The 27,500-nt window shown below is 38.7% G+C and overlaps 1 protein-coding gene across 3 annotated transcripts in view; it reads right to left on the reverse strand.

Annotated features, from left to right (window-relative positions):
• ATRNL1 (attractin like 1) overlaps positions 1-27,500 on the reverse strand; it is a 969,676-nt gene that overhangs the window by 659,896 nt on the left and 282,280 nt on the right. For all 3 annotated transcript variants that reach the window (XM_019555783.1, XM_019555782.1, XM_019555784.1), the window contains exons 16-19: positions 18,911-19,124; positions 16,359-16,547; positions 11,016-11,234; positions 7,120-7,257 (exon numbers count right to left, since the gene is read on the reverse strand). In XM_019555783.1, the coding sequence (XP_019411328.1) occupies positions 7,120-7,257; positions 11,016-11,234; positions 16,359-16,547; positions 18,911-19,124 (760 nt within the window). The remainder of the gene's footprint in view (positions 1-7,119; positions 7,258-11,015; positions 11,235-16,358; positions 16,548-18,910; positions 19,125-27,500) is intronic.

Genomic DNA, 27,500 nt, shown 5'->3' on the forward strand with positions numbered 1-27,500 from the left:
AAACCCTAATCAGCAGTGGTAAAAACCGTACCCATTCTAGCACTTCCACTCTGGCTACTGCTCCAGCAGTAACACTAATAGTATGCAATAATGGGGATTTATGAAGAAAAGTGCATGAGCAATAGGGGTGTGCAAAATGGGCCATATTCAATTCAGATTAGGCCTGAATCGACAGTGATTCAATTTGTTGATTTGGATCAACTGTCCCCGAATCCAAATCTGAAGATTTGATGCTGATTTGGATAATCAGCGATTTGGCCATAGACACAGCTTTAAATGTTTTTTCTACATACCTCAAGGTAACAGGCACAGCTTATGAATACTGCAATGCTGGGGTGGATGGAGCATCCCACAGGAGTGACCCCTCCTCCCCGTGTGCTCGTCAGCAAGCTCAGAAGTTCCAGGTCCGCCAGGGAGCATGCTCGGGCGGCCCCCCCCACACCCTCCCAGCTCAGCGATCGGCTGAGGAGGGACCCTGGATGCCCCCCCAGACCTGGGACACACCAGTTGCTGAGCTGGGGGTTGCAGGGGATCCCCCCAGCAGACCCAGAAGTGGACCGGAAGTGTTTCTGGTCCACTTCTGAGTCTGCTGCCCAGCACACTGGGGACCCCCCCCTCCCCCGCACTCCTGTGGGATGCTCCATCCACCCCAGCATCACAGCTTTGACAAGCCATGCCTGGTACCATGAGGTATGTAGAAAAAACATTTAAAGCTGTGTCTATGGCTGACTCGCTGAATCTTTCTGAATCCCCCGGAATCAATTTGGAGGATTTCGATTCGATTCAGAGAGATTAAAGGGTCTCCTGATTTGATCTGGATTCAGAGATTTGGCCACCGAATAGGGTCAAATCTCCGCCAAACCAAATCAGGGACCAAAGCTTCTCACAGCCCTAATGAACAGGCACAAGCAGAATGTTTTTAGTTTTGCATGTGCAAATAAAGACAATGCAACAGATGACAACAAATGAACTGCATTTCAGCAGAAATCACTCTACTTTTTATCCCCCAAGTACACGTGAATATTCATTTATTTTTGTTTATTTATACCATGACATGAAAAAAATGGCAAGACAACAAAGAACTTCAATTATGTGAAGATTAAACGCATTATACATTTGCAAACAGTGCCATGTGTTATCTGAAACTATATTCTCCTGGAAGCCCACATATTTGAAAAATAATTTTAGAAAATACCTTGCCTAAAGACAATGGCAAGATAAGTACCTAAAGTAAAATTCTTTAAACACTGATGACTAAGTACATGATTAATGAGTGTGAAAATAATCCCAACAAATTTTGCCACCGTGACATAACATTGTTTTAATCCTTTTTTTTTTTTATTTTCAAAAGTAGATTTCTCTTGTTGCCTTGGACTATTGGCAGAGCTCTTGTTCTATTTGTTCTAAAATTGATTAAAAAAAACTTTCCATTTTCCTGTTATACAACATACAGAAGTACAAAACAAAGCAGAGAGTGCCAACAGAGCAATTCAAAAGCAGTTCCCATCACGCAGCAGTCAGAGCCCCAGTACCCTTCATTTCCAGTTACTTCATATCTAGAAGCTAATGTTTAACTACAAATGTCTTGCATCTTTGAACTGCTTGTTAGTTAATTACTGAATATGCAATATTAAACAGTATCAATAGTACCGACAAATAACTCCCTTTAAAAGCCACTGACAAAAAATGCAAATGCTGTGCATTCATTCAAATTCTAATCCATTCTATGTAGATTCATATCTCATATTCATCCCTGTAATATCTGAACACCTTCCAACACTGTGTTAAGCAACTTGATCAATCTCTGTCACCCCTATTTCTTCATTTTTTTTTAATTCCCCCCCCCCAGGGAAGAAGTGTACGCAGTGGAGTGTTTCATACTGACTGTATAGACATGTACAGTCCTATAAATTTATGTTGGAGAAAACAAGGTCAGAAAAAGTCACTTTGCACTTAAGAGGAAGACATGGGAATATTTCTGATATTTCCTAGTTCAGTTGGGAGTTGACTCTGTGGTCTTGGGCTGAAACAACAACCATGCAGGCAATGGAGAAATAATGTATTTAAACTCTGTACTAGATTGCTATGCTGTAGCTTTACATAGCCGCTTGACATTCTGGAGCAGTAGCTATCACACAATTTATCACTTTTTGTTAAGTGAATGAGCCTGATCCTGTAATTCTTAATCACATGAGTATGGGCTAGATTTATTATTTTGTTCACCAGACATATCTTATTTCCCAGCAGCAGAATGAAACTGAATTGTTTCTTGAAGTAGATTACAATTATTGTATTTCACATTTTAGTTATTGGTTTGTTATCCTGGACACCAAAAAACCTTACTGAATACGAGTTTACCTTACTAAACACATTAAGTAAGTACATACTTAATATTTTCAGTTACTACACATATTGATGCCTACACTCAATCAAATAATAGCTTAAATGTCCTCTGTAACTAACTAACGAACTTTTAAGTAGAGGTCATGGTATTTAGTTAATACCCAAATCAGGAACAAAAATATTCAAGCTATCTATCTGCATAACTGCGTACAATAATGAACAGAGGAAGTATATCTATACAATAATCACAAAACAGGCCCATGGGAATACTTTATGTGAGTATCCTGTATACACCAAAAATACAATCTGAAAGTCATATAAATTGTAATGACACATGTATTTTGCTGAGTATTCACAGACAGTATGGAAGAGCCTCACTAAGAGACATAATTAAAGCAAATAATTGGCATTGGGTATAATTTATGGGTGTAATTTTCAAGCAAAAATTTTGTATGACATTTAATTAGACAAAAAATATGATCAGTGTCAAACTACTGCTCATCAGTTCATAAGTGACATGCCAAGTTTCTGGCAAAACACAAGTTAGAGTGGATGCCAATCATTAAGCTAATGTACATCAAAATAGAAAAAAGAATTACAAGGGTTTGATCAAAAATGGTGCAAACTGCAATGTATGTAATTTTCAAGACCTACTAGCACCTGTAATAACTGCTCACAAGATGGCAACTATCTTTGAAACATGTGTTGTAAACACATCACTTCCTTATTAAGAGTTAGGAGCATAATATTCTTCCTTTCCTGCACTCTAGATGTCAAGACATTTTTCAAGATGCCTAGTGAGGCTGCAGAATTTGTTTGTTTTGAAGACATTTTATATTTGAATGAAAATGAAGGTCAACAATTCTAGAGAAAACAAGCATCTAAGAAAAATCAAAAGATAAAATGTTTCTATTCACGGCTGGTAGGAAAACTTATTATAGTAAACCTTTAAATATATTATGGAAAAACTTTCAGAGAGATAAGTTTTAAATAAAATATTTTTGCAAAGCAAACTGTGTTCATTCCAAAGTAAATTAAAAGTGATGATGATAAACATTGGGAAATGCTGTTTATCATATCAGTAACTTGTTAGTAATTGTAATATCATCGGTGTTCCCGGACAGGCATAGGACAAATGCTCACTGCTCCGTGGATGCGTAGGCTCTTCGGAAATGGAACCTGTTCAGTTCCGTTAGGCACATTTGGGTATGTATTTTGGGGACCCACATCCCTGTGGTGCGCAGCTAGTATCATTGATAACAAGGAATCTGATGGAGTGCCCACATGGAAGCATACTTTTCATTAAAGAACTGCAAGCTTTGGAAAAAGGCAGGGATGGTTTCAATCATTATGCACATCTCAATTCTTACAAAGCAAGGAGTCTGAGATGTTACTGAGGCTATTCCAAACAACTAAAATGTGGGGAAGGCTCTTATGCACACACACAACGGGGGTGATTGCCCTAAGCATTTTCCCATCTCAGTTCAACAGCTCAGGCTGAGCTCTGGGCTCAGAGTTTTCTGTGGTGTTCTGAACTTCCACTTACAGAATGCACTGCGATACACAAATACTCTTGCCAAAACATTGACAAGAGACCGGTTTATACTGTATGTAATGAATATACCAGGAGATAGGGTCTCCATCCCCCAACACATGTATACCAATTTCCCACCCATTTGTGATCATCCTGTGCAACCTCTTACTACTCCACATCCTTTCCAGTTGAGGATCACACAACAGCCTTGTTGCAGCTTCCGAAATTGATTAAAGGGAATATATTAAAGTAATACACATACATTTCGGAGTAGGGTAATAAATATTTTGTCTCTTCCCTTCTTGAAGTACTCTTCATCTTCCTCGTCTCTCATTTCTGATAACTGTCTCCCCCCAAAAAATTCAAAAACTTAAAGAAACAAGCAAATACACCAGCAATTAAAAACCATGTTTTGGAAAGGATGCTCGTAAACCATCATGCTGTTCTTCTCTTCACTGATTTTCCATCTTCTCTTTAGTTTGTTGCTTCTTCCGGAGAAGGGATGCAACTTTTCTTAGCATACTGCCTGCCACTATGGGATTCCCATTCCCTGCTGGAGCTATTCTATCATCATCATCAGTGACCTACCTTCTCTCCACAGATCACCTATGGATCAATGGGCCCCAATTTGGCAACCAATGTAACAGGCACAAAGGGCAACACATTCATGATGTCAGAGGAAATTTAGAAATGTATAATGCTGAAAAATATCAACACACACAAAGGCTGCAGCAGTATTACAGGGTATAATCTTGAAATTATAGTACTCCAACCAAAAATGTATAGAAAGTCTCGCAATAATGATCATCTTAATTTTAAAGCATTTCAAATCCTATATAGCCCTTTTTAAAATCATGTCTACCAATAAAAAAAAAGAACTCCCTCCATAATACGTAACTCAGGCTGGAGAAACACGTGGCCAAATTTATAATTTTACAGGTCTTATAAATTGATTTTAGCCATTACTGCATTACACATAATTCACTAAAGGTGATGGAATGCTTATTTGGTTAGATAGCTAATGTGTCCCTAAAGAATAAAAGCTACTTTAATACATCACTTTGCCATAAAGGTGCTGTAGACAGCAAAAGAGCATTTTGTCAACTTCAGGAAATAAGAGAACTATTAAGAATTATTTAAAGCTTCATAAAGCACAAGGAAAATGTGCAACTGTCAATAAGGGTAGATATTAATCTTTCCATCCCCTTGCACGTATTTTCAGCATGCTGTGCTTAGGTTTACCAGATGTGCAGTTTCATGTAACCTGTTAATCTGTTGAGGCAGAGGTGAGCCCTTCAGAGAGTTAATATCCCTTGAGGAGTAAGAGTCCTCTAAAATAATCGTCATGGCTACAGGGCATAAATGTCACCTGCACATTTATATATATTCCCAGCTGCCTGACTGAGCCTCCTTCCTCCAATTTAACTACTGCTGGGGTTAAAAATATCTCTCTATTTTAAATATAGGAGAAGATATTACAGGCTTTAAAATCGCTAGTGCAAGGGAGAAAACAGCCCAGAGGCAATATGCAAATGCCATTTGGAATAAAAAAAATCTCATTCTAAAGAGGAATCCTCCAATGTAATTACAGAACTAAACAGACTCAGTAAAATAGGGTTACTTGTAACCTTCATCAGACTGGGCTCTTCTGTTCAAACCAAGCATTAGTAAGACAATAGGAGCTTGTTCATGGATTTTAATCAGCTATTACTGTATATTTTCAAACTGACTTGTTACCAAACCAACGAGCATTTATAGCACATTACTTATAAAAATCTTATAACAAAATTATGGAAAGGCTGCACTGCATATGTGGGGAAACCACCAGTGAATTATGAGGGCCAAGCCAAACCAGCAACAAAACCAACTTTATGCCAAACTACCATCGCATCATGCAGGCCAAGATAAAATCATGTATCCCTCAGATCAGGGAAAGAGATGGTGTTTCTACATTTATTGTCTTCTGTATCTATGAATGAAGGTGTACAATGTAAAGCCAATAGTGATTTTGGTACTGTACAAAACAGAAGATGATGTGGTTCCTTTAACCCAAGGAATTAGCAATCCAAACAACAATTTTAGTGGCATAAAGATACGGTTTCAGCAGCTCTAAAAATTCACCTTTATTTCTAAATAAGGTGATTGTTAAAATTGCATGCTTTTTGCCCTGTAATGACCATGTCACATAGCTTCAGTTTAAACACATCTTTCTCCCAGGCAGGCAGCCCAGCAGATAAAGCTTTGAAAACCAGATTCTTTCTTTCCTGTGCATCATCATCACTGAAACTAGAGGTTCTGCAGAGAAGCCCTTTGTTGCTCTGGTGCATTCTCCGCTCTCTTCAAATTATAATCTCGCTGACACCTCTGGAGCCCTACTGCTTTCAACAGGATAAGACCAGATGCAACAGACTGGAACACAGTAAACAGATTCATTACTTATTCACAGGAGGGAGAAGAGTCCTGCTCACTCGTGTTCTCAGCTGTGCTGGCTCCTGAGTGACAACAAAGGTAGAAAGCACTAAAACCAACAGATATGACTCTGAACACATGCAGACAGCAGATCTCTTGAGCAAGTTGGCATTTTTAAACTGTCACTATTTGGAAAAGGAATTCACTTTATAAAAAAAAATAACAGCTGTTTTATTTTACTCTTTAGAATGAACATGTTGCAAGATGATTATCTTTCAATGTGGAAAGCCTCCTACAAGTTAAAGCAAACTTAGTGAGATTAAATTTGACTCAGGCCTTCATAGGTGCACAAGAAAGGGGGCAGAGCACAAGGCACTTGTCACACTACTCACTAAGATGCTCTATAGGTGCCAGGTCCTATCAGACTCCAGGCACAGAAGGACAGCAGCATTTCAGCAGCCATGCTGGCAGTTGACACTATGAAAAGGTAGGTAAGGGTATACTCCCTCATCTGTCCTAAGATGTGCTACCATTCTTAGGCATGGTACTTTCAGGCATTACTATCATTGCACAGCATTTCTCTCCTGCCTGGAGTGTTAAAGCCACAGCCTAGCCTTAAAGTGCTTATATATAACATTATAATTCTTTCATAATATTTCTGAATGTGAAGGTTCACTGAGAAAGCTGAATCTGGACTCCAAATCTCTAGTTTAGTTGCTCAGGCCATTTAGTCTGCCAAATGAATATTTTAGCAATTGATAAAAAATAATTTTACAAGGATGATGGTATCTCTTAAAAAGGAAGAATTTCTTTTTCCCTGATAAGATACATACCTGTACACTGTCCTCCATTTGTTGGATCCCCATAGTATCCTGGCATGCATGTTTCACATTGTTTTCCTGTTGTTAGATTTTTACATTGATCACAAACGTTGCCATTAATGCAGGTGCTGTGTCCATTACACTGGCAAGCTGGAATATAAAAATTGAAACAGCCATTACCATTTCGGTTCTGAGAATAAAGCTGTTACTAAGTGACCACAACAATTCTGAATGTTTCAGACTTAGAGTCCAATTTCTGTATATATAAAATAACATGACACCAAATTAAAACAGGATTGTGACAAAATATAAATTCTCAACACCGTAGAAATGTTGAGTATATGGTGATTTGATGGTTTAAGGAACAAGAGAACAACTTTTGACTCACTTTCACTAACTAAATGCAGTTCCTATCTTTAAAAGTTGCCTCCTCTTTTGCCATAAACTCTATCAAGTTACTTTAAAAACCAGTCATAGAGTCAGCCAGATGATTAACTTCAATTGCTTTCCCTAAATGCCACCAATTATGAAGAGCTCACATTCTACTGTGCTAGAGAATAACAACAAAATATCAATGGACTCTACCAATAAAACAAACTATGGCCCATCCCAGTTTCTTTGAACAGGTTTGGCCCTGAAAGCTCTAAGTGACAAGAGGATCATCTGAAATGACTCCGAACTCAGCTCATCTTTGCAGGTAAAACAAGGACCATTAGTCTTGCCACTGCCCACAGCACCTAAAAGCCCACAATAGTATGACAGGTTCTCAAGAAACCTGCACTAGATTCGACCAATCTTGCAAACAAGCTAAATGCCAACCTGCCTTTCCTTAGGCAAACGTATAGAAAAAGTAGTACTGACCATGCAACAAAAGGACATAAAGCACTCTTCCAGCATACTGGACCCCTTAAGTCAGGACTCATCAGAAACAGGAAGAGGGAAGGAGAGAAAGCTAGTGGTATTGATATGTACCCTCTTTATAGATGAGAGCACATGGGAACCTCAACACTCAACTTATTGAGCTGTCTCCAAAACAGTCAATTCCTGAATGCTGTTGGTCTTTGGGCAAGACCACAGCAGTTATACAAATGTATGCCAAAGACTGGATAGGAAATGTTTTCTCTTTTCTGAGAGACCTTATATGTGGAGTCTGAAAAGACAAAGCTTATCCTCTCTCCTTTTCAACAGATAAGATCTCCGTGAGAAGCTGTGTAAAGCCACATCTGCAAAATACTGGCACCAAAATACTGATACCACCTAAACATACACTTCTTCAATCCACATGGATAGTGCTATCTTCTGTAGATGAAATAGTGGCTGAAAAAACAAAAACAGCCTTTCAAATGAGGAAGATGTTAGAAGTGCTAGCATGAAGGAGATAACACTTTGAGTAACATGATAAAAACCTAAGGGTTAGGGCAGGAGTAGGCAATTATTTTGGCTGGCAGGCCACTTAACAAGGCTTGGCGAGCTGTTGAAGGCTGTATACATAAAATCTTTTTCAGAAGATCTCATTTTAACAAATTATAGATTATAGAAATAAATCAGATTCTTAAAAAAAAAAAAATCAGTTACTGTAACTAATTTTATTTCAAAAAATAATTTTTGTCCTGATTTATGGTTTTCTTTTTAATAGTGTATATAGAGGCAATTGCATAATAGCTCAAAATAATGTCTTATTCTTGTATATTGTGCAGGTAGGTATATGAGGTGTGCGCTCATGTGTGGATGAATTGCCCACATGGTTGGTCCTGGGAGCCAGGCGGGGGTACATGCAGCAGAATTTGCCTGTGCAGTGCAAGCCACCCTGATGCCCCCACTCCATCTGGCCCACAGCTGTCCCCATGGCACTCTGCATGGGACCAAACCCCACTTGCTCCTGCTCAGGGGAACCCACACCCACCCATGCCCACCAATAGCCCTGGCCTTGGCTAGCAGATGCAGCTTCCTGGCAGGGCTGTCTGGGTACTGGCTGGTTCCCCCTGCCTCCATGGGCTCCTCCTCCTCCTACCCATGTTGCACTGCTCTGGTCACCTTCCACCCACTTGGCATCTACAGACTGGATACAATCACTTGGTAAGCAGGATCTGGCCCATGGGCTGTATTTTCCCCTTCCATGGGTTAGGTCCTAATTTAATAGAAAGTTTCTGTGCTCCAGTTCTAAAAATAGAATGTATTGGATTCTTCTCTTCTACTTGATAAGATTAGTAACAGAATAAATATGTCTTCTAAATGACTGATTCAACATACATTCCCCTCCAGTGAACACCAGCCAACAGAGCACCAAACACTCATTGCCCCAAATCTGGAATAGTGTTCCTCCCTTTAATTAGGGTTTCTAAATTGAGACCAAATGATAAAACACAGCTTGCCCAAGACAAAACTGCCCACAATGGGAGCTAGACCAGTTACCAGAAGCCAATTATAAGGATGACCGTTTAGCTAAGGCTGGGCAAAGCACCTGCCTCTGCTACAGGCTCCTACGTGGCCTTTAATAAGTCATCATTTCTGTGTCCACCTTCTAGAAGAGGAAAATAACATTACCTCTCTACATTCAAAGGTGTTTTTAAAACAAAGGAACTACAGTGATGGAATAGGCAGACATATAGGCAGAAGTGCCCGTGATACTTTACTTAAGGTAACATTTTTGGATAGTCGGAAACATTGTGTTCGTTAGCTCCTGAACCCCTGATTCTGGATTGGTCTGAAAAAAATAGATACTGATAAGCCCCTTGTATGAATGTTCACAGAGTCCAGCTCCAAACACACCTTGTATTCAAGAGCCCTCTCCTAATAGCAAATACTAAAGAAAATAAGGCAAGGAAAACGGATTAAAAAAAATTAAAGGGACATCTGGGGGCCAGGGAGGAGAACAGGGGGAAATAGATTTTCAGTGGATTTTAATTTTCTATTTCAAAGATCCTTTTTTTGTAATTTGAGCTTATCATTTATATACTCTAAAGACTAACACCATAGCTAGATAAATTAAATGGATTCTCACTGTAGAGTTAACGGGTTTTAAGAGCTCACTTAGAACTGAGAGTGCTTTAACAACCAATGCCAGGCTTGGCTCTGAAGCTATTAAACCTCTTGAGTTTATAATGTTCTCTTGCTTCAGCAGCTGTAAATTCTGTAACCAGATATCTGTGCAGTTAACTTCCAGAGTGGGCTTGTACAGGGCATCTATCTTTGCACGCCAGCTAACATCTCAATGCAAGTTTTTACTGTGCCTGGTTGCTTCCCATTTTCATAAAATATATTAAACAGACTTACATTTATATTTAAAAGATATTTATTGTTCATTTTAACCTAGTAACATAGCCAGCTTGATATTTCAGAGTTCTGTTGCTATAAGGTATTGATACCACAAACATGGTCTGTAGATAAATAGAGAGGCCATTTACATATAAATAAAACTTGCCACATTTAGATGCTTCATAGATGTTATGAAGCTTAGTTTAACAGCAGAACAACTTGAATAGTGTACACACAATCATAGTTACACATTTATTAGGATCCTCAATAGTAAATTAAAGGGGCTGCATTAACATTTCTTCTTACATGGGCCTGTACAACTATGTCTCAATCTTTTCACAGAATGCTTTTTGGAAAAAATGTGCCGTGGCAAATGGGAACCAAATTTCAATGGCTAAATTAGCAGGAATAGAATTATTTCCAAATGTGAATTTTTGTTGCATTTGTTTCCTTTTTTCATCAAACTGGAACACAGGCAAATCTTGATTATTTTTAAAACGTCACATTTGATACCTTCTGGTGTGACATTTTTATATCAGAGATAATCAGCTACTCATCACTAACTTACTCCTTCTAGTTCATTTCCATTCTTACAGGGATGCCTTCAAATAAAGAAAAAAAAAGACAAAATAAAACAAATCTGTAGGTTTTACCTGGACAATGGATGAAAGACCATTCATAATTTTTCTCTTTTGAGCACAGACTAGTTTCAAGGACCATTTCATGAGAATGCACCCCGGCAGGCTTCACTGGTCCTCTGGAAGATCCTTCCAAACATTGCCCTTTTCCTGTATTACTGGGATCATTGCACCATCCACATCCAGGCTGCTCCAAACACTGCCCACAGGTCCGCAATCCAGAGCAGTTTTGAGCTGTATTTCAGATAGCATAAAAATAACACAAGTTTTGGGTTTTTTTAAATCAAGTATAGCACATTTCTGCTTCAGCTCAAGATGTAGTTTCTATTAAAATTTCTTCTTTCCACAGACTATTACCATTCCCAAAATATTTTAGTAAGAATGCTTCCATAATTTGTTTGGAACCAAATTATGATTTTGAGAGACAGGTAGATGAATGTTGCTACCAAAAAAGGTTATAGCAATAAAACAAAAACAAAAATAAAATAAGTATACAGAAAACTGAGTACTACAATTTGCGCACACACAAAATCTACTCCAATTCTTATGCTAAATCCACATACATTTTGTGTTATTGGTAGTATGTTTCTCTACGGTAAGAGGATGTCCCATGCATCATTGAACCAAATAGTTATGGAAGCCACATGACCATTATACCACAGGCAAAAAGGGGAAGTCTTGAGACTATGAAAGGAGAACAAAGCAGAAAAATCAAATTTCAACTATTGCTATCAATACCCAACAGAGGAATGAACTTCTTTTTCCACAGATCCAGCAGTGCTTTACACATGCACAGACAAGGTTCGTTGGGTGAATCTGATATCTTTTATTAGACCAACTTAAATAGTTGGAAAACAATTACTAAGCAAGCTTTTGGGTTCAAAAACCCTTCATCAGGCTAAGGAAGTTTCAGCAGTTGGTGTGGGAGTGGAAGAGGAAAGTGCATCAGCCAATCACCAGATGACTAAGCCAACACTGTGGTGAAATCATGAAATAAGCAAATGCCGAGGATGGATCAGAAAAGGCATTTCCTTTAGAAACAGAGAAGTATTAATGTACACCGAACCAGTGAAAACTCATCTGGAATACTGTGTACATTTCTGGTCAGTGATGCTCAAGGATTAATTCAAACAAGAGCACGTACAGAGAGGGTCCATTAGCATCATCAAGGGAATGAAGTGTTAGAAGAGCTATTTATGATATGGAAAACACTAGCACAAGAAAAAAAAAAAAAGGTAAAAACTTGCTATGAAAAGTTTAGATTGGAAATTATAAGATTTATAACTCTCAGAGGAGTGAGGTTCTGGAACAGACTTCTAATAGAAGTGGGAGTAAAAAACATAACAGAAATGGACTTGTTACAGGTTAATTTTAGGCAGCTTCTGGGGCTTTTAACCCATGAATTATCCACACATTAACAACAGGAACTAGTTTTAAGCGTACTTTAAGCACGCTAAGGTTAAACCACTCCAGGGCAGGTTTCTCTCTGATCTCTCATACCCAGCTCACGTTCCATTAATGTGTGGCCACTCCCCAAAGATGAGACAGCCAAGATGCAGTCCTCCAGCTTCCCGGGATATAGTGCCCCCTTTCCCTACCCTCCTGTTCTCTGTGGACAAACTTTCTAACCCCTGAACTCTACTTGCCCAGGGAGCAGTTCTGGCAGCAAGCCAACTCTCCCTCACATCATCAGAGGTGTGATCTTCCCACCGCCACAGTGCAACCCCATACAAAGAGCCTGCAGAGCACATGGTAGCTAGCCAGGTCCAGGGACTTGGGGAAAGTCTGTTCACCAGGGCCCCTCTTGGGGTCACCAGAAAGAAAGGCCACAAGCTGAGGGAGGATAGGTTTAGGTTAGATATTAGGAAGAACTACTTGCACCTCATTCTTCTGGTCTGGTGGTCTACAGCAGACCCTCATCACAACATCACCCTTCTTGCTCTCCCTTCTGGCCCTAAACAGAGACTTTCAACAGGCCTATCTCCATTTTCACACTGGAGCTCTGAGGGATCATACAGCTCTTTTACATAAAAATCAACTTCTCCTCCTCTTCTCTCCTGCCCATCCTTCCTGAACAGTTTGTACCCATCTATGACTGTACTCAAATCATGTGAGCTATCCCACCCCATCTCTTATTCCAGTCACATTGTAGTTCTATGACTTCCAATTGTTCCTGCTCATTTCCCAGGCTCTGATCATTCGTGTACAGACACCCAAAGTAACTATTTTACTAAAAATAGTCTTGCGGATTGCCAAAGAGCAGCAAAGTAGTATTAACTGCACTGAACTAGATAACTAGTCAAGCAAGCTATAAAAAGTTAAAGCTGTACAAAAAAATGTGTTCCTATGCACTTAATGAAGGCAGCAGAAAGCTCCACTTTGAGCTGGTAGGTGCATTCCACCCTTTATGCCTTTGGTGACAAACACCAAGAGCCGAAAGGCACATGAACATGATACAGGCATCCTTCCAAACTTAGATGAATAAGGTGCACACACTTCCGTGGTAGAAAGTGCCTAGGGTCAATCACTTGAAAGAGCATAAACTTTACCACGGAGACTATAATCTGCATGAATATTATAAATATTAAATAAGAAACAATGATGGAAAAAAACCAAAAACAACCTGCTAGAGGGAACTGGCATTTTGTTTCACATGGTCCCTTTGTAGATACAGTTTCAGAAGTAGTTTCCATTCAGATATATGCTTTTCAGGGACTTTCTTTGAGGCAAGGTCCTTAGTTTAAGACAGAGGAATTTATTCTTGTGAGTGTTTGTTTATATTACTATTACTGACATTAAGAGACTATAATGCCCCCTGAAATCAGCAGGGATGCTAAAAGTAATGCAAAGACAACTGTTACAGAACAGCTCTACACTCCACTGGTGAATACATTTAAAATCATTACTGGTGCTAGAAAGGATAGTATTCACTGTCTGGGGGGAAGAAATAAAAAGCTAGCCATAAATTTCTTGGCAGACATCCAGTGTTTTCAATGTAGTCATGAATACAGAAATGCTGTAAAAGTAGAGGGACACCACCGCACATCATCCGCGATGAAGACATGGCGCTGCCTTTTATCTTTTCAGGGTCAGTCTGGTAAGTCTATGCCCGCTGTCAGTAATGGAATAGATCTTTGGACCGGATCCCTGCTTATGGTTAATGCAGTAGACAGTGGCAGTTGCAGAAATATGCACAACACCAGTCTCAAAGAGCTGCCTTGTCTTTACAGGAATACCACATGATTCACTTCCAAGACACCACTGAGATGCAGGCAGCCAAGCAACAACTCCTGTACTTAATAGCTGCCCTTCAACCTTTGGTCTTCAAGAGAGAGAAGGAAGCAGTCAAAACATGAAAAACGTTTGATGTTCTATGTAGTTACAATGGTTTGTAAAGCTGAAAAGAACAAAAGTAGAAAGGAACAAGGTGTAGAGGGAGATTTACACTGGAGGAGGACAATCTCTTTTCTGAACCCTTATAGGCCAGCCATGAGTACCCAGCCACTAGTAATTCGTTCTCAGATTGTAATACTTTGAAGTTGTGATAAAGAGTGGAAGGATATTTTTCTGGCATGCAGGTCTTAAAATGACTAAATATCATCAATAGAACAGCGCTCTTCATTTCTCTTCTATGCTGTGAAAATAAATTAGCAGTCTTCATCTGCATTCATTCAATGTGATATTTTGTGTCTTTTAACCCATGAATGCTTGTGTCAAGTTGCCCTTTGGTATAGAGTTAAACACTCAAATATCCAGCACTGAGTCATAACACAATAATTAAATGTAGACGTATTATTTCTTTTATTAAGCTATAATTGAAAACTATGCTTTAAACAAACAAGAAATAAAAACTAAACATACTTAACAAGTGGAAAAGCCTATTTATATTATTTATACCGTATTAATTAAATATATATGTTAGTAGTAATAAATAATCTATCTCCTGGAGGTTTTTTTACATAATTAGCAAAAAATCAGATTTGGATATTCATTTTCTTGCTTTCTGCTCAAAATTTCAAATGCTTTAAGGCTGATAAAATGCCTGCTCATGGAAATTCAATTTTTTTTTTTATTGGCTAGATAGAGAACACAATTTCAGGGAACGGCGCTTCTATATGATATTGAACTGACATGCAGCAAATCCCATTTGGTTTATTTAATATAAAATTTTACAGACCTGCCTTGAATGACAACTAAATTAAAACACAGTACTTCTGTTATCCCTGCACAAATAAAAGGCACATGGTTGTTTTCAAATACAAGCAAAACGTGCAAGTTATTTAAGTGTAGTTATAACACAAGCCAAGGAAAAAACAGAAAGTACAAAGTGAAAGCTAATTTTCCATCTACAATTCATGTCATTGTTAAAAATAAAGGCATTTTTTACCTCCAAATTGTTGGTCTTGTGGGTTTATGCTGTCATTTTAAAATTAATATTTGTTGGAACGTTTTTATTTTAATTTCTCATTTTGAAACAAACAAAAAGACTTTCCTCGATTGTTATAGAAGAAAATATGTACCAAAGTTTAAAACCTTTGCATATTTACAGCATTATCAATCCCTTCATAGGCTACTCTATTGCAAATGAGAGGAAATCACACATCATTCCTTAACACTTCATCCTTAACAAGGCCAGCTTGCCCTGAACCAGCGTCTAAAGGCAGGGTTTGGAAGCATACATGGAAACAAGGGTTGTTCAAGCAGTCCTAGACCTCACCTCGCACCTGAATCAGACCCTTTTTTTAGAACTGAAACCATGCTTTAAAAAAGCATCATAGGCAAGGCTCCTGCTAGCAACTCAGCTAATTGATTTCTGCAGCAATCATTATCCCTTCGCTGAAAATTTACAATTCTCCCTAGATAGGAAAGTGGACTTCTCTTGTTCTGCTAACAAAAATATCTCAGGGTCCCAGAAGCGGCAGTTTAGGAATTCTCCTTATTTTTTTAAACAACTTGATTTTTGAGTATCTGAAATATATGCTATTGTTCTTAATTTTATCCACATTTAATTTTCATCCAGGAGCATCTGTTCTGCATGTTACAACAGTGACTCTGGAGGTAAATAATACAGTGCAAAAACCAAGAATTTCTTCCTCATATTAAACAAGAAACCATGAATTGACTCTTTTAAAAGAATGAATAGTATCCTTACCATCAAAACTCTTCAATACTATACCTTGATAAACAAAACTTGCACAAAATATCAATTGCTGACATTAATAGGTTACATAATGCCATCTTAAATAAACTTTTCTTTCCTAAGGCTATGGGATTTTATTCAAAGGTGTATTGTTTTTATTGGGTGAAAAAATTAATCACGCTGTAGTTAAAGAGTCTTCCTTCCACTTAAATACTTACGAGAGCAGGTGGCTGTCTGCCACTCTAGGCACTGTCCATATGGGAAGGAGATTATATAGGCATTTGAGTCAACGCAGCGTTTTGTACTGCTACACCACATACACTCCATTCCGTTACTTGTGCAGTTGGAACATGTAGTTCTCAGGGAACATGGTTTTTTGCATGGTCTAGCATTTTGATTGGGGCTAACTGGAAAAAAACAACAACACAGAAATAAAGTATATATTTAATACAAACCCAGTCTATTTTTTTTTTTTACTTTTAACATTACACCCTAGCACTTATTAAAATAAGAGTGACAGGTTTCTTGTTTAACACAGAACAATTTAAGCCATACTCATGGTGAAGTATATAAATACAAATGAGCTTTTACAAAAATTACTATGTAGCTCTCAATATTCCTTTGTGTAGTCGTCCTCAGTCACATAATAGCTGCAAAGATTTCATCTAAAAGAGATTATAGTAATTTTACTTATGCACAGCATAAGTAAATTTAGTATTCATTGCTCAGTAATGCCAATTTAGTTACCTGCACACATATTACATAAAATATGATTCAACATACTGTAGCAGGTATAGCAATCTGCGACCTTCTGATTCTGCTGCTCTCTTTAAATAGTGCATAAACCACAGTTATTTCTTTTACCGGCGATATATTTTCCCTTAAACATTCTGCATCTTACCTAAGTGCATCTTACATAAGCATGCTGTTTGTCAAATGAAAACCTGCCCCTGGGGTATATAAAGACTGTCAATGCAAATACAAAGACAAGACAACAACAAAAACCCATCATTTAGTATACCAACAAGTTTTACTATAAAACAGCATTCTAACTTAGTGGTCCCTGTTAACGCTGAAAAGCTGTACTGGAAAAAACTGTTTGCTTTATTCAAAATAAAACTGTAAAGTGAGCACTAGCAGGAGTACTGTAATGCTTAAGTAGAGAACATAAAAATATATAGTTATATTTTTCTTTAACAAAAGGGTCTTGCAAATGTTTCTGTGATAAATTTGACCTAATCCCGCATAGGTATTATTATATGTACTTTTTGTATTACTTTATTCAAAACAAGTTTTTTATCTAGCAAATAAACGTCCTTCCTCAGCCCTGCTAAGGCAACACTGAAAATAATTTAGGAGCACAAAAGACAGGTGAAAACTGAGGCAGTAATTCAGAATTTATCTCACTGTACACACAAATTCAAGACAGTACGCTAAAACTCAAAAACAAATACAAAGTGATTGAACTCAAAATATTTACCCAGGTACCCTTATGTATCCTGATATCCATTACCCCTGAAACAGTTCAATATCAAATGAAACTGGTATCAGTAACAGGTGCAGATTCAGATGTTGTTCTTTGAAAATACTCTAACACAGGAGTTTTTCATCTGAATTCCACAGATACCTAACATCAACCTTTATGATGTAGCTGCAGCTGTTTGCTCTTCCTAGCGAGAGAAAATCCCGCAGATTACTGCATCTGTTACTACAGAGTAAACAGTATTGTAAGGGACAGAGACAAAGAAGACAGCTGTATACATTTACTTTGTGAATGCCACTGCTATTTGGAATAGGAGTGAAACTTCTTGTTCATAAGAAATTAAGAATCTGGCAGGAGTGTCTTTTAATTACATAACTTGACACGTTTGACAACGTAAGATTTCAGAACGCTAGTCAGAAGTCGCAGACCTCCAGTCAACCGGTTACTCCCCCAGTCTAGGGAAACCTGGGAGAGCAGCAGCAGCAGCAGCTGGACTCCTCCTGATCATGGAGGAGTCAAGCATCCAGGGGTTTATCTAGCAAGAGAAACTCTCTCCGGGTGACAAAGTTAAAGATTTTTCTTGTGGAGGGGCCATGTTTCCTCCATGAAAAACAGAGAAAACACCTGTATGGGGACAACTTGTACCAGGAGAATGAAGATTCTTCGGGTGGCAATGTAACCTGTTAATTTTTAAACACTGCGGGCAACAGTAGATCTCCTTTCCCAGGAATGACAATTGACAATTTCTCTTCCAAATTCTCAGCTAAGTCTCAGCTAAACGTTATTAAAGTCGCAAACTACATTCTGCTGCTATAATCTAGAATTGAGCCCTTTATACATTGGCCAGAGAGAAGATATGTACAGAATCTCTGGTTTTGGAACTCTTCTGCACGACTAAAATGGAGAATCTGTGAAGTTACGTGGTGTTCAGTAATTAAATGCATATTAGCAGCATCAGCCTTGTTAAACGCAACGGCTGCACAACATCTCACATTAGAAGCTCAAACATAACAGCATTAATTCTCTATTGGAAATCACAGCTAAAAGAACTGGTACGATGCACACTATACCAGGTGGGATAGTTCTCAAAGAAAAACATACTGCTTTTGAAAATATCATTTTTTCCAAGATTAAAAGGCCTCACATTTTTTGAAACATTAAAGTAAAACCTTCCTGCAGTTATTTACTAGAACTTTTCCAACGTTCCTGCTGTACCATATGACAACCCCAAACAACAGATTGTTCCATCAGTCTAATAACAATATTTTGGTACAAAAGGTTGCTCACCAACAGGTTTTTCACAGACAAGACCATCTGCCATAGCAGTGCACGGGTTTGCTTTCAGGCCTGCCACCTCTGCTCTTTCTAGATAGGCACAGAATCCAGAGTCATTTGGTTCTCCAGGAAGCCACTGCAGTGTTGTGTTCGTAAAAGGAGACATATCATCCCATCCCCAATAGGAGATGTTGATCTTGCGTAAACCTACCCAAGGTGAAATTTTCTGTGAAACAAAAGGAAAAAAACATGAAACACTTTGTCAAATACAACAAATAATGCTCGTTGGTTTTGGCTTGAGCTCAATACTTCAAAACTGCATTCAGCGTGCATTAATAGTGATTTCTACACTGCTTGCACATCTTTGGAATATGTAGTTTTGTCAATACAATTTTCATCTGAATTCATCTATTCTGCTGAAAGCTGAAGAAATCTGCGTGTCCTATTTTGTTAAAAAAAATCGACATACTTCTATTCAGTCACTGTCAGCTCTAGCATATCTAAAAAACAAACCTAAAGCCTAAAAAAACTCAAAATAAAATTGGTTTTTTAATGGTTATGTTAATGGTCATTAACTGCTAGGGGGAAATGGATAATGGAAATACATGCAAATCAGGTTCAACTCATAGAAATAAGGTTCAGTAGGCATAAATGGGATGAATATTCTATTAAGGTTATACTATTAATAATGACCGAGGAGCTGGACATCCCTTAGCAACTGTGAGAACTAAATTAACACTGTTACCAGTTTATTCCATTAACAGAAACTAACTCCCACACAATTATTATTAATTATAAGCTGATTGTAAGAGTTACATGTCAAACAACCCGATGAGTGAATGTATAAGTGCATTAGTCCTCAAAAAATACACACCAATAAAACTGCATTCCACATAAACACAAGTATTGTGCATCTTCACCATTTTTATATTATTCCTGCAATAATGATCACAGAGACAGGAATATTCAAAGAAATAAATCTTAGTATTGATATGACCCTCTTCACAGTAAAATCCGAGCAGCTTGCAAACATTAATATATTTATCCTCACATTATCTCTGTGGATTAAGGAAGTATCATGAGATCCTTTTTTACAGATGAGGGATAGAGACAAAGTGAATAAACTGATTTGTTCAGCATTACCCAGGAAGTCTTTAGAAAAGCTGAAAAATAAACCCTGTATATCTCCTGAATCTTAGTATAGTGCCTTAATCATAATGTCCTCCTAGTGTCCTCCTTTGGTTTGTTTCTGGAAGATACTCATCACAGGAACATTACTATCAGAATTACAGCTTAAATTATAGAAGTGTATTTGCATAAAACAAATAGATCTCAAATAAGCTAAATAATGTCAATAACTTAGACAAATATTGCTCTTTATTTAAACAATTCATTTTCAAAGATTTACAAAAATCTCAGTTTATCTTCTTAAAGCATTATAAATTCTTAAAACTTTTTTCATTTTACTTGCTTAAAAATACTAGAGGTCTATTTAAAATAGAAGGTATTTGGTAATATTCTATAATTATAAGATATTATTAATAATAATAATGGGTAACCAAATACATGCCAAACTGATTCCACGGGGAAAAGTATCCAACAAAACCAAATTACATTTTTTAGAACCGTCAAAGGATATCTTAATTGTATATCACTCAGGATAGCATTATTATTATTTTAGAAAAATGAAACTTTTGTGAGTTAGGAATGTGCATTTGGCTTATAAAAGATTTAGATAATATTTAAAAATCAATGGAGAAATCAGCTGCTGAGCTCATGTTGAAAACGTCTTTTACTAACTACTGAACATATATAATTCCCCCTACAGCTGACCCCAGAATTAGGAAAGCTTTTACTCTCTTCCATATCCCACGCAGACTCAGTTGCAGATGAAATATACTCCTCGATTCACAACCAACCAGCCCCAGCCAGTGTTTTTCTTAACCCTAGATGGCCCAGGCAAATCCCTGTCCATGTCTAATGCTCTAGGCCAGGGGTTGTCAACTGAAGGTACACATACCCCCAGGGGTACCTAGTCATAGGAGGTACATGGGGGCAGGCGGGGAAGGAGAACCACCACCTCCCAGGAGCAGGGCAAGGGCAGTGGTACTCCTCTTCGGGGTGGGGAACCTTGCACACAGTGGTCACTGCCACCATCCACTAGCCTGGTGAGCTTCCCCACTCCATAGAGGGGCGCCGCTGCCCTCACCCCAGCCCACTGAGTTTCCCTGCCCCACCCCAGTCCTGCTCCTGGGAGGTGGTGGCACTCTATCCCTGCCCGCTCGTGTGCTGTCCCCGCCTCCCTGCTCTGTGTCCAGCCACATGCAACCCCCACCCCACCCCCTGCTCCACATCTGGCCACTGGGGGCACTTTGATTTTAAAAGGTTGAAAACCCTGTTCTAAGCCAACTTCACAGAAGTGGAGCTAATAAACGAGAATACGTATATCTTGAATATTATGTCAAAAGATGGGAGTACATATTGTTAGTTTAAATACTTCTCAAAGAAACCTAACTATTAACCGACATCAACTCAACCCAACCCAACTCATTAACCCCAATCATTATCTCAATATATACATGAGTGGTTCAAAAGACAAAACTCAAAATAGCTACTAACATTATAGATACACCTAGAAAAATAGTTATAAACTGTTTTAACCTTCAAGGAATCCCTTGTTCAACTCAAGGCACACCTCAGAATATACCAGCTCTCACCTAGCTTTTCTTCTTTTTTTGACTACAGAAAAAATATGAAGTAATTCTATTGCAAAGAACTCAAAAAGTCCACAATGGATTAAAATGTTTCTAACACCATGGGTTCCTGTATAAAATCTCTGGGTTTATCGTGTGAATCATGTGTATGTGCTTGCACATCTAACAGGGCCAATATGTGTTGCACCCTGAAACAGATCTTGTGCCACTCCAGGGATCCATGGCCCTCTGGCTGAGAACCACTGATCTAAAATAAGTCCTTTTTTATTTTGTCATTTATAAAAAAGACCATTTATCCTCCAAAATAACTTCTAACTTAAAAACATGAAGAGGAAGGTTTTATAACTCTTACATACACAACACTGCACAGTAGTTCAGTAAAACCATGTATTCAGTGGTGCAATAAAATCTATCTATTACTTTGCAGGCAAATATTATTTACACACTTTTATATAAAAGCTGCACATGCAACAGGCTTTTTCAAAATATTTAATTCAGCTCCACATTGGACAGAGCCATCTATTCATTTGTCCAGGCAAGTAGAAAAATATAGGTAGCCTAGACAGTTAGTCATGCCCTTGAACAAGAAAAAATGAATTAAGTTTATCCTTAAAATAATTCTAGAAACTTAAATGAAGTCACCCAAAATCAATTTGACAGATTTCTTTAAGTTTATTTAATGATGGACAAAGTTCCAAAAAAAAAACAACAACAACAACAAAAGCCAAAAAAATTATTGTGCACAAATGCTTACATGAGATGCATAAGTGCCATAAATGGTAATTACTGGTATTTATCATAAGTTTGAAAAATAATATCAAAATCTCCTCACCATTTCAAAATGTACAAGGAAGGAACACAGTAACATTTATTAAGTATAAAATACCTTTTTGGTCTTAGAAATTTGACATTGTATAAGAATTCTTTACTTGTAGCACTACCCATAGTATGTGACCTTATAGGCTTTTGTAGGTTAGATTTTATAAATATTATCTAAAATGGAAATTCATAAATTTAAATATTAGAGTTCTTTAACAAATGGTTACCTTAATGGAGTTCACCTCCAAACTTTGTTTCATGGTGTAGTTCTATTGGGAAAGAAATCACACTGGAGAAACTAATTTAAGTTGAAGAATATGGACAAAATTGAAGTGAAGAGATTTTCACTGCCACTGCATGTGTTCAGTACCTGTTTTGTAATTACAATTCTACATCCATTAATTTGTATTGCTATCAAATGGACTTAAATATTTTTAATTTAAAATGGTGATCATAACTATGATTCTTGCTTAAACTAGTCATGTTGTTGGAATAAATATATAAAAGATTGGTAAACTCTCAGCTACATCAGGGTTAGGAGCCACAGAAGCAGGCAAGTGTTAGACAGGCAAGCAGATAGATAGATCACTTGATCCTTCTTCATGTGTTCCATTTCTGATGTGTATGTATCCTGTGTGGGTGGGACTGGAATACAAAATAGTGAAACCAAGAAAAGTGTAATATAGACATGGAGGCCATGTAGTTCACAAGCATGAGGTGACCTGAATGATATTTTAAAGAGAGTCTACAGCCGATGTATAAGACCCATACTGGTGAGGAACAGTATGTAGGCTTTTGCTGCTCAGAAATACAACACTGCTCCTATGAACTCTATGATACAAGTAGAAAGAGAATGGATTTAATTGTTAAACTGAAGACCTAGAAGCACTGCTTAAAAAGAGCAGTTTACATACTGAGATAACTATCTCTAAATTAGCCAATGATTTAGTAACTGAGGACATCTTATTTCGCTAGCTGAACCAATTGCTTGACACTGAAAGTATTAAACTGAAGGTATGTAGAATCTAAAGGAAAGCTTCTTTATTGCTAATGATTCATTTCCACCAGGAACTTTAAAAAATTCTTATGCGCTGGGTGAATGGTGATATGGAAATAGGCATCTTTCAAGTCAAAACTTGAAAACGACTTCTGAGGATTTAAGGGGTTAATTACAGACATTGCTATTACCAGCTCAAACTTAAAGCAAAAGAAGGCTTTCTTTTCACTGTCAAATGTCCAGAATGGGATGTCAACTTCACTTTTTTTTTTAAGGAAGTTAAAAATGAGTGTAAAAATTCCTGCCATAGAAACCCATGGGCACTTATTCCTCTATTACAGACTGCAAATAAGGATCTACTAAATTTCTTCAAACGTCTTGTGAGAAGAGTCTCAGAAGGTTAGCAGAATGACTGTATGGAGTACTCTTTATCCAATACCACCAAAGCCACTGGTCCATGATTCTCTAGTTCCAGGCCTCCTGAAAGCTAAAGTCGATTCTCCTCTACTACCAGGAACCTGAGCTCCACTTTGTGATTTTCATGAATACTTATGATCAATCCAAAATCAGGAATCGTATATAGTCAGGAAGCCTCGTAGTTTTATAGGTGAATCTGCAAAAGATGGCTCAGAAACCTGTCTTTCATCTGAAGAGGTTAAGCTTTTTCAAATTGTTGCTCCATACAATTGACTTGGGTGGTCCTTCCTGCTTCTAGTTGGATGGACATCAGCTATTAGCAAGGATCGGGCACCGGATGACTGTAAAAGTGCTCATGCCCTTGGAAGGAAGGTGCACCATAGGTCCCTAGCTGATCCCAACAAAATTTTATGCATTTGCATTGCCATTTCACTGGGAAGAAACAAACAAGATGGACAGAGGTCTGCAGAGCTTCTCCTGAAGCATTATGTCAACTAAAATTGCCATGATTAGGCCAAGTGCTTCAATGCTGGCATCAGCAGGAAACTTCAGAGAGCTGTGCTGAAGTCCATTTTGAGATGTCAGCAAGGTCTACCTTTTTTTTTTTTTTTTCCTCTCCTCCAAGGTTTGGATCAAGGGAGTCCTTACGGACTCTGTAGACAAAGAATGAGACTTTTTTGATACCAAATGAACCCTAGACCATGAGATGGATCTCTTCACTCCTCAAAACTCAACAAAGTCTAATAACTTTTGGGCTACAGATACACTTAACAGAACCGTTCCAACATGATTAGGAACCAATACATAATTGTTTCAAGTGCTGTGACTCTGACAGCAGGAGGTGGAAGTGAGCACCCAGCTTCACAGTGAGCAAAAGGGTGGGGGGAAAAGGGCAAGTGTCTGCACCCGTATTCTGGGGTCTCCAAGGAGTGAGTGATCTGCGACTGGGGTTTCACTTATTTGCTTCCCTTGGGCACACCTACATGAGACATTATATTGTCATAGCAAAGTGCTATGGAGACAACGTCAGCAGGCACAAACCATGACGCCACAGCTACATCACCATAGCACACCACTATAGTGATGTAGTGGCTAAAAATAACCATGTGCCTAAAGGAAGTACTAAATGATGGCATCATAGGGACCCGTGTAGACGCGCCCCTTCTTTTCTAACCGGAAGTTCAATAAACTTTGAAAGCTTCCAAATGACCAAAGTCTGTAGTGTAATTGTCTGAAAGGCTTGGTGGGGAGGGTGGGGGGGCGCCAAGGGGGAGAGTGCTTGGTCCCATGGCTTTTGGTTCTAAGGGGTGGAGGGACATAATAAGGGGCTCTGGTTGAGTGGGGAGACAGCTGGTGGTTAGAAAGATAGCTTTTACTGAACAAACAATGCAAGAGAGCTCATTGATAAAAATGCCAACAAAAGGGAAAAAAGGGGCAGAGATCTGGACACATGCCAGAGCGACCAACTGTAACAGCATGTGTGAGAGCAGGTGAAGAATGATGCAGTGTGGGATGCTTGGAGGACGGACACACAACATTTGGTGTTCACACATGAAAGTGAAGTTCACAGCCTTTGATTCGCCAGGTACACTTTTAAACTGCTCCAGATAAATTCAAAGCAATTTAACAGGTTTGTATACCTGATGACTTCAGGTTTAAATGGCATTTAAACCATTCTAAGCACTATGTATTCCCATGCTCTTAGCAGTATTGGACTGATACTGCAGCTGTGATGGTACAGGAATTATGTAAGAGGCAAGGACCATTGTGGGTGATATCTTTTACTGGACCAATCTGTGCCCTGGGTAGATTTTCAGTATCCTACCCTACGAGAACTACATAAGCCTCTATAGATATCTCTCTGAGAAATAGCTTCAAGAGGCATCTCCTCACTTTTGAGATTTTTTTGGGACATGGTATATATAGGCAAGGAATAGATATTCAAATAGCTTGGGGCAGAATCCATCTAGGTTGCACAACTTTCTGTAAGCAGATTAGTTTACATCGGTAGTGAACAGAGGATACATTTGCCTTTGACGGGAGGGGAGAGGGGGCAGTCCAATCTTAGATCAGGTTTCACCATTTTTAAATCAGTCTGTGTGTGCCAAACTTCTGTTCTGTTACAGGTATAGACTGGTTTCTAATTACTTATACCAGTAAAATTGTAGTGTCTGTATCTGGCCTCAGAGTACTAGGGTTATATATTTGTTTACGAAATCAGACGAAGCACTTTCACTTCTTATTAAATGATGGGAATATCCGTCTAGAAGGAGAGTATCTTAATCCTGGAAATTTCAAATGCATCGCATCGCGGGGAGGGGAAGGCTATTCTACAGTCTTCTTCCTGCTTACTTTTTTTGTCCAGCCTTTTTTTTTTTTGCCATCAGTCTTACAAATTGGAATGCAAGTTTAACTAGGAAACCAAATACAACTAACAGATAAGGATGGGAATGACTGCAAGAGATGTAGACATTGTAGGGTTTTCAGGTTACAGCTCAAGGTAGTAAGGAAGAACTGCGAAGTTCACTACACTGCCCTTTATGTTCTTTGCTATGGGGCCCTGGAAGGCAGGCAGGTAGAAGCCCCACTAGACACTACTATTTGAAAGAATTCAATATTTCATGCGTACCAAAGTGGCCTACATATGGACGACCCTTTGAAGGAGAACTACTGTGCTACACTGCAATACAAGAGACTACACTTGTGACAAAAGGACAATCATATAAGATTATTCAGGTAAGCTGGTAATAACAGCATGCAACAGCCCATGGGTAGATAACATACACAACCAATTTTTGAGATACTACTGTCTGAACAGCTGATTTAAATCAACTGGTCCTGATGATCTCCACCCCAGAGTGCTGAGGGAATTAGCAGAGGTCATTGCAGGACCCCTGGCACAGCTTTACAAGTACTCACAGTGCTCTGGTGTGGTGTCAGAGGACTGGAAAAAGGCCAATGTGGTTCCCATCTTCCAAAAAAGGGAGGAAGGAGGACCTGGGAAACTGTAGGCCAGTTAGTCTGACCTTGATCCTGGGCAAGCTTTTTAAGAGAATTATCCTGGCGCATGTCCACGAGGGGCCAGCAGGAAAGATTATACTTAGGGGCAACCAACACGGGTTCATTAGAGGCAGGTCCTGTCAGACCAACCCGGTGGCCTTCTATGACCAGGTCACAAAATCCTTAGATGCAGGGGTAGCAGCTGATATAGTCTTTCTGGACTTTAGGAAGGCCTTCGACACCGTCTCTCACCCCATTCTCATTAAAAAACTGGGGGACTGTGGTGTCGACACCTACACAGTCAAATGGATCACCAGTTGGCTGGAGGGTCGCACCCAGAGAGCAGTGATGGACGAGTCATTTTCAACCTGGAGGGATGTGGGCAGTGGGGTCCCCCAGGGCTCGGTCCTCAGGCCCACACTGTTCAACATCTTCATCAGCGACTTGGATGAGGGGGTAAAAAGCACCTTGTTCAAATTTGCAGACCACACTAAGATGTGGGGAGAAGTGGCATGCTAAGAAGAGAGAAATAGGCTGCAATCAGACCTAGCCAGGTTACAGGGGTGGGCGGATGAGAAGAGGATGGGTTTCAACACTGACAAGTGCAAGGTGCTGCACCTGGGGAGGAAGAACCAGCAGCATACCTACAGGCTGG

This window comes from Crocodylus porosus, unplaced genomic scaffold (genome assembly GCF_001723895.1).
Source record: "Crocodylus porosus isolate Cpor-Errol unplaced genomic scaffold, CroPor_comp1, whole genome shotgun sequence".
Taxonomy (NCBI): domain Eukaryota; kingdom Metazoa; phylum Chordata; order Crocodylia; family Crocodylidae; genus Crocodylus; species Crocodylus porosus.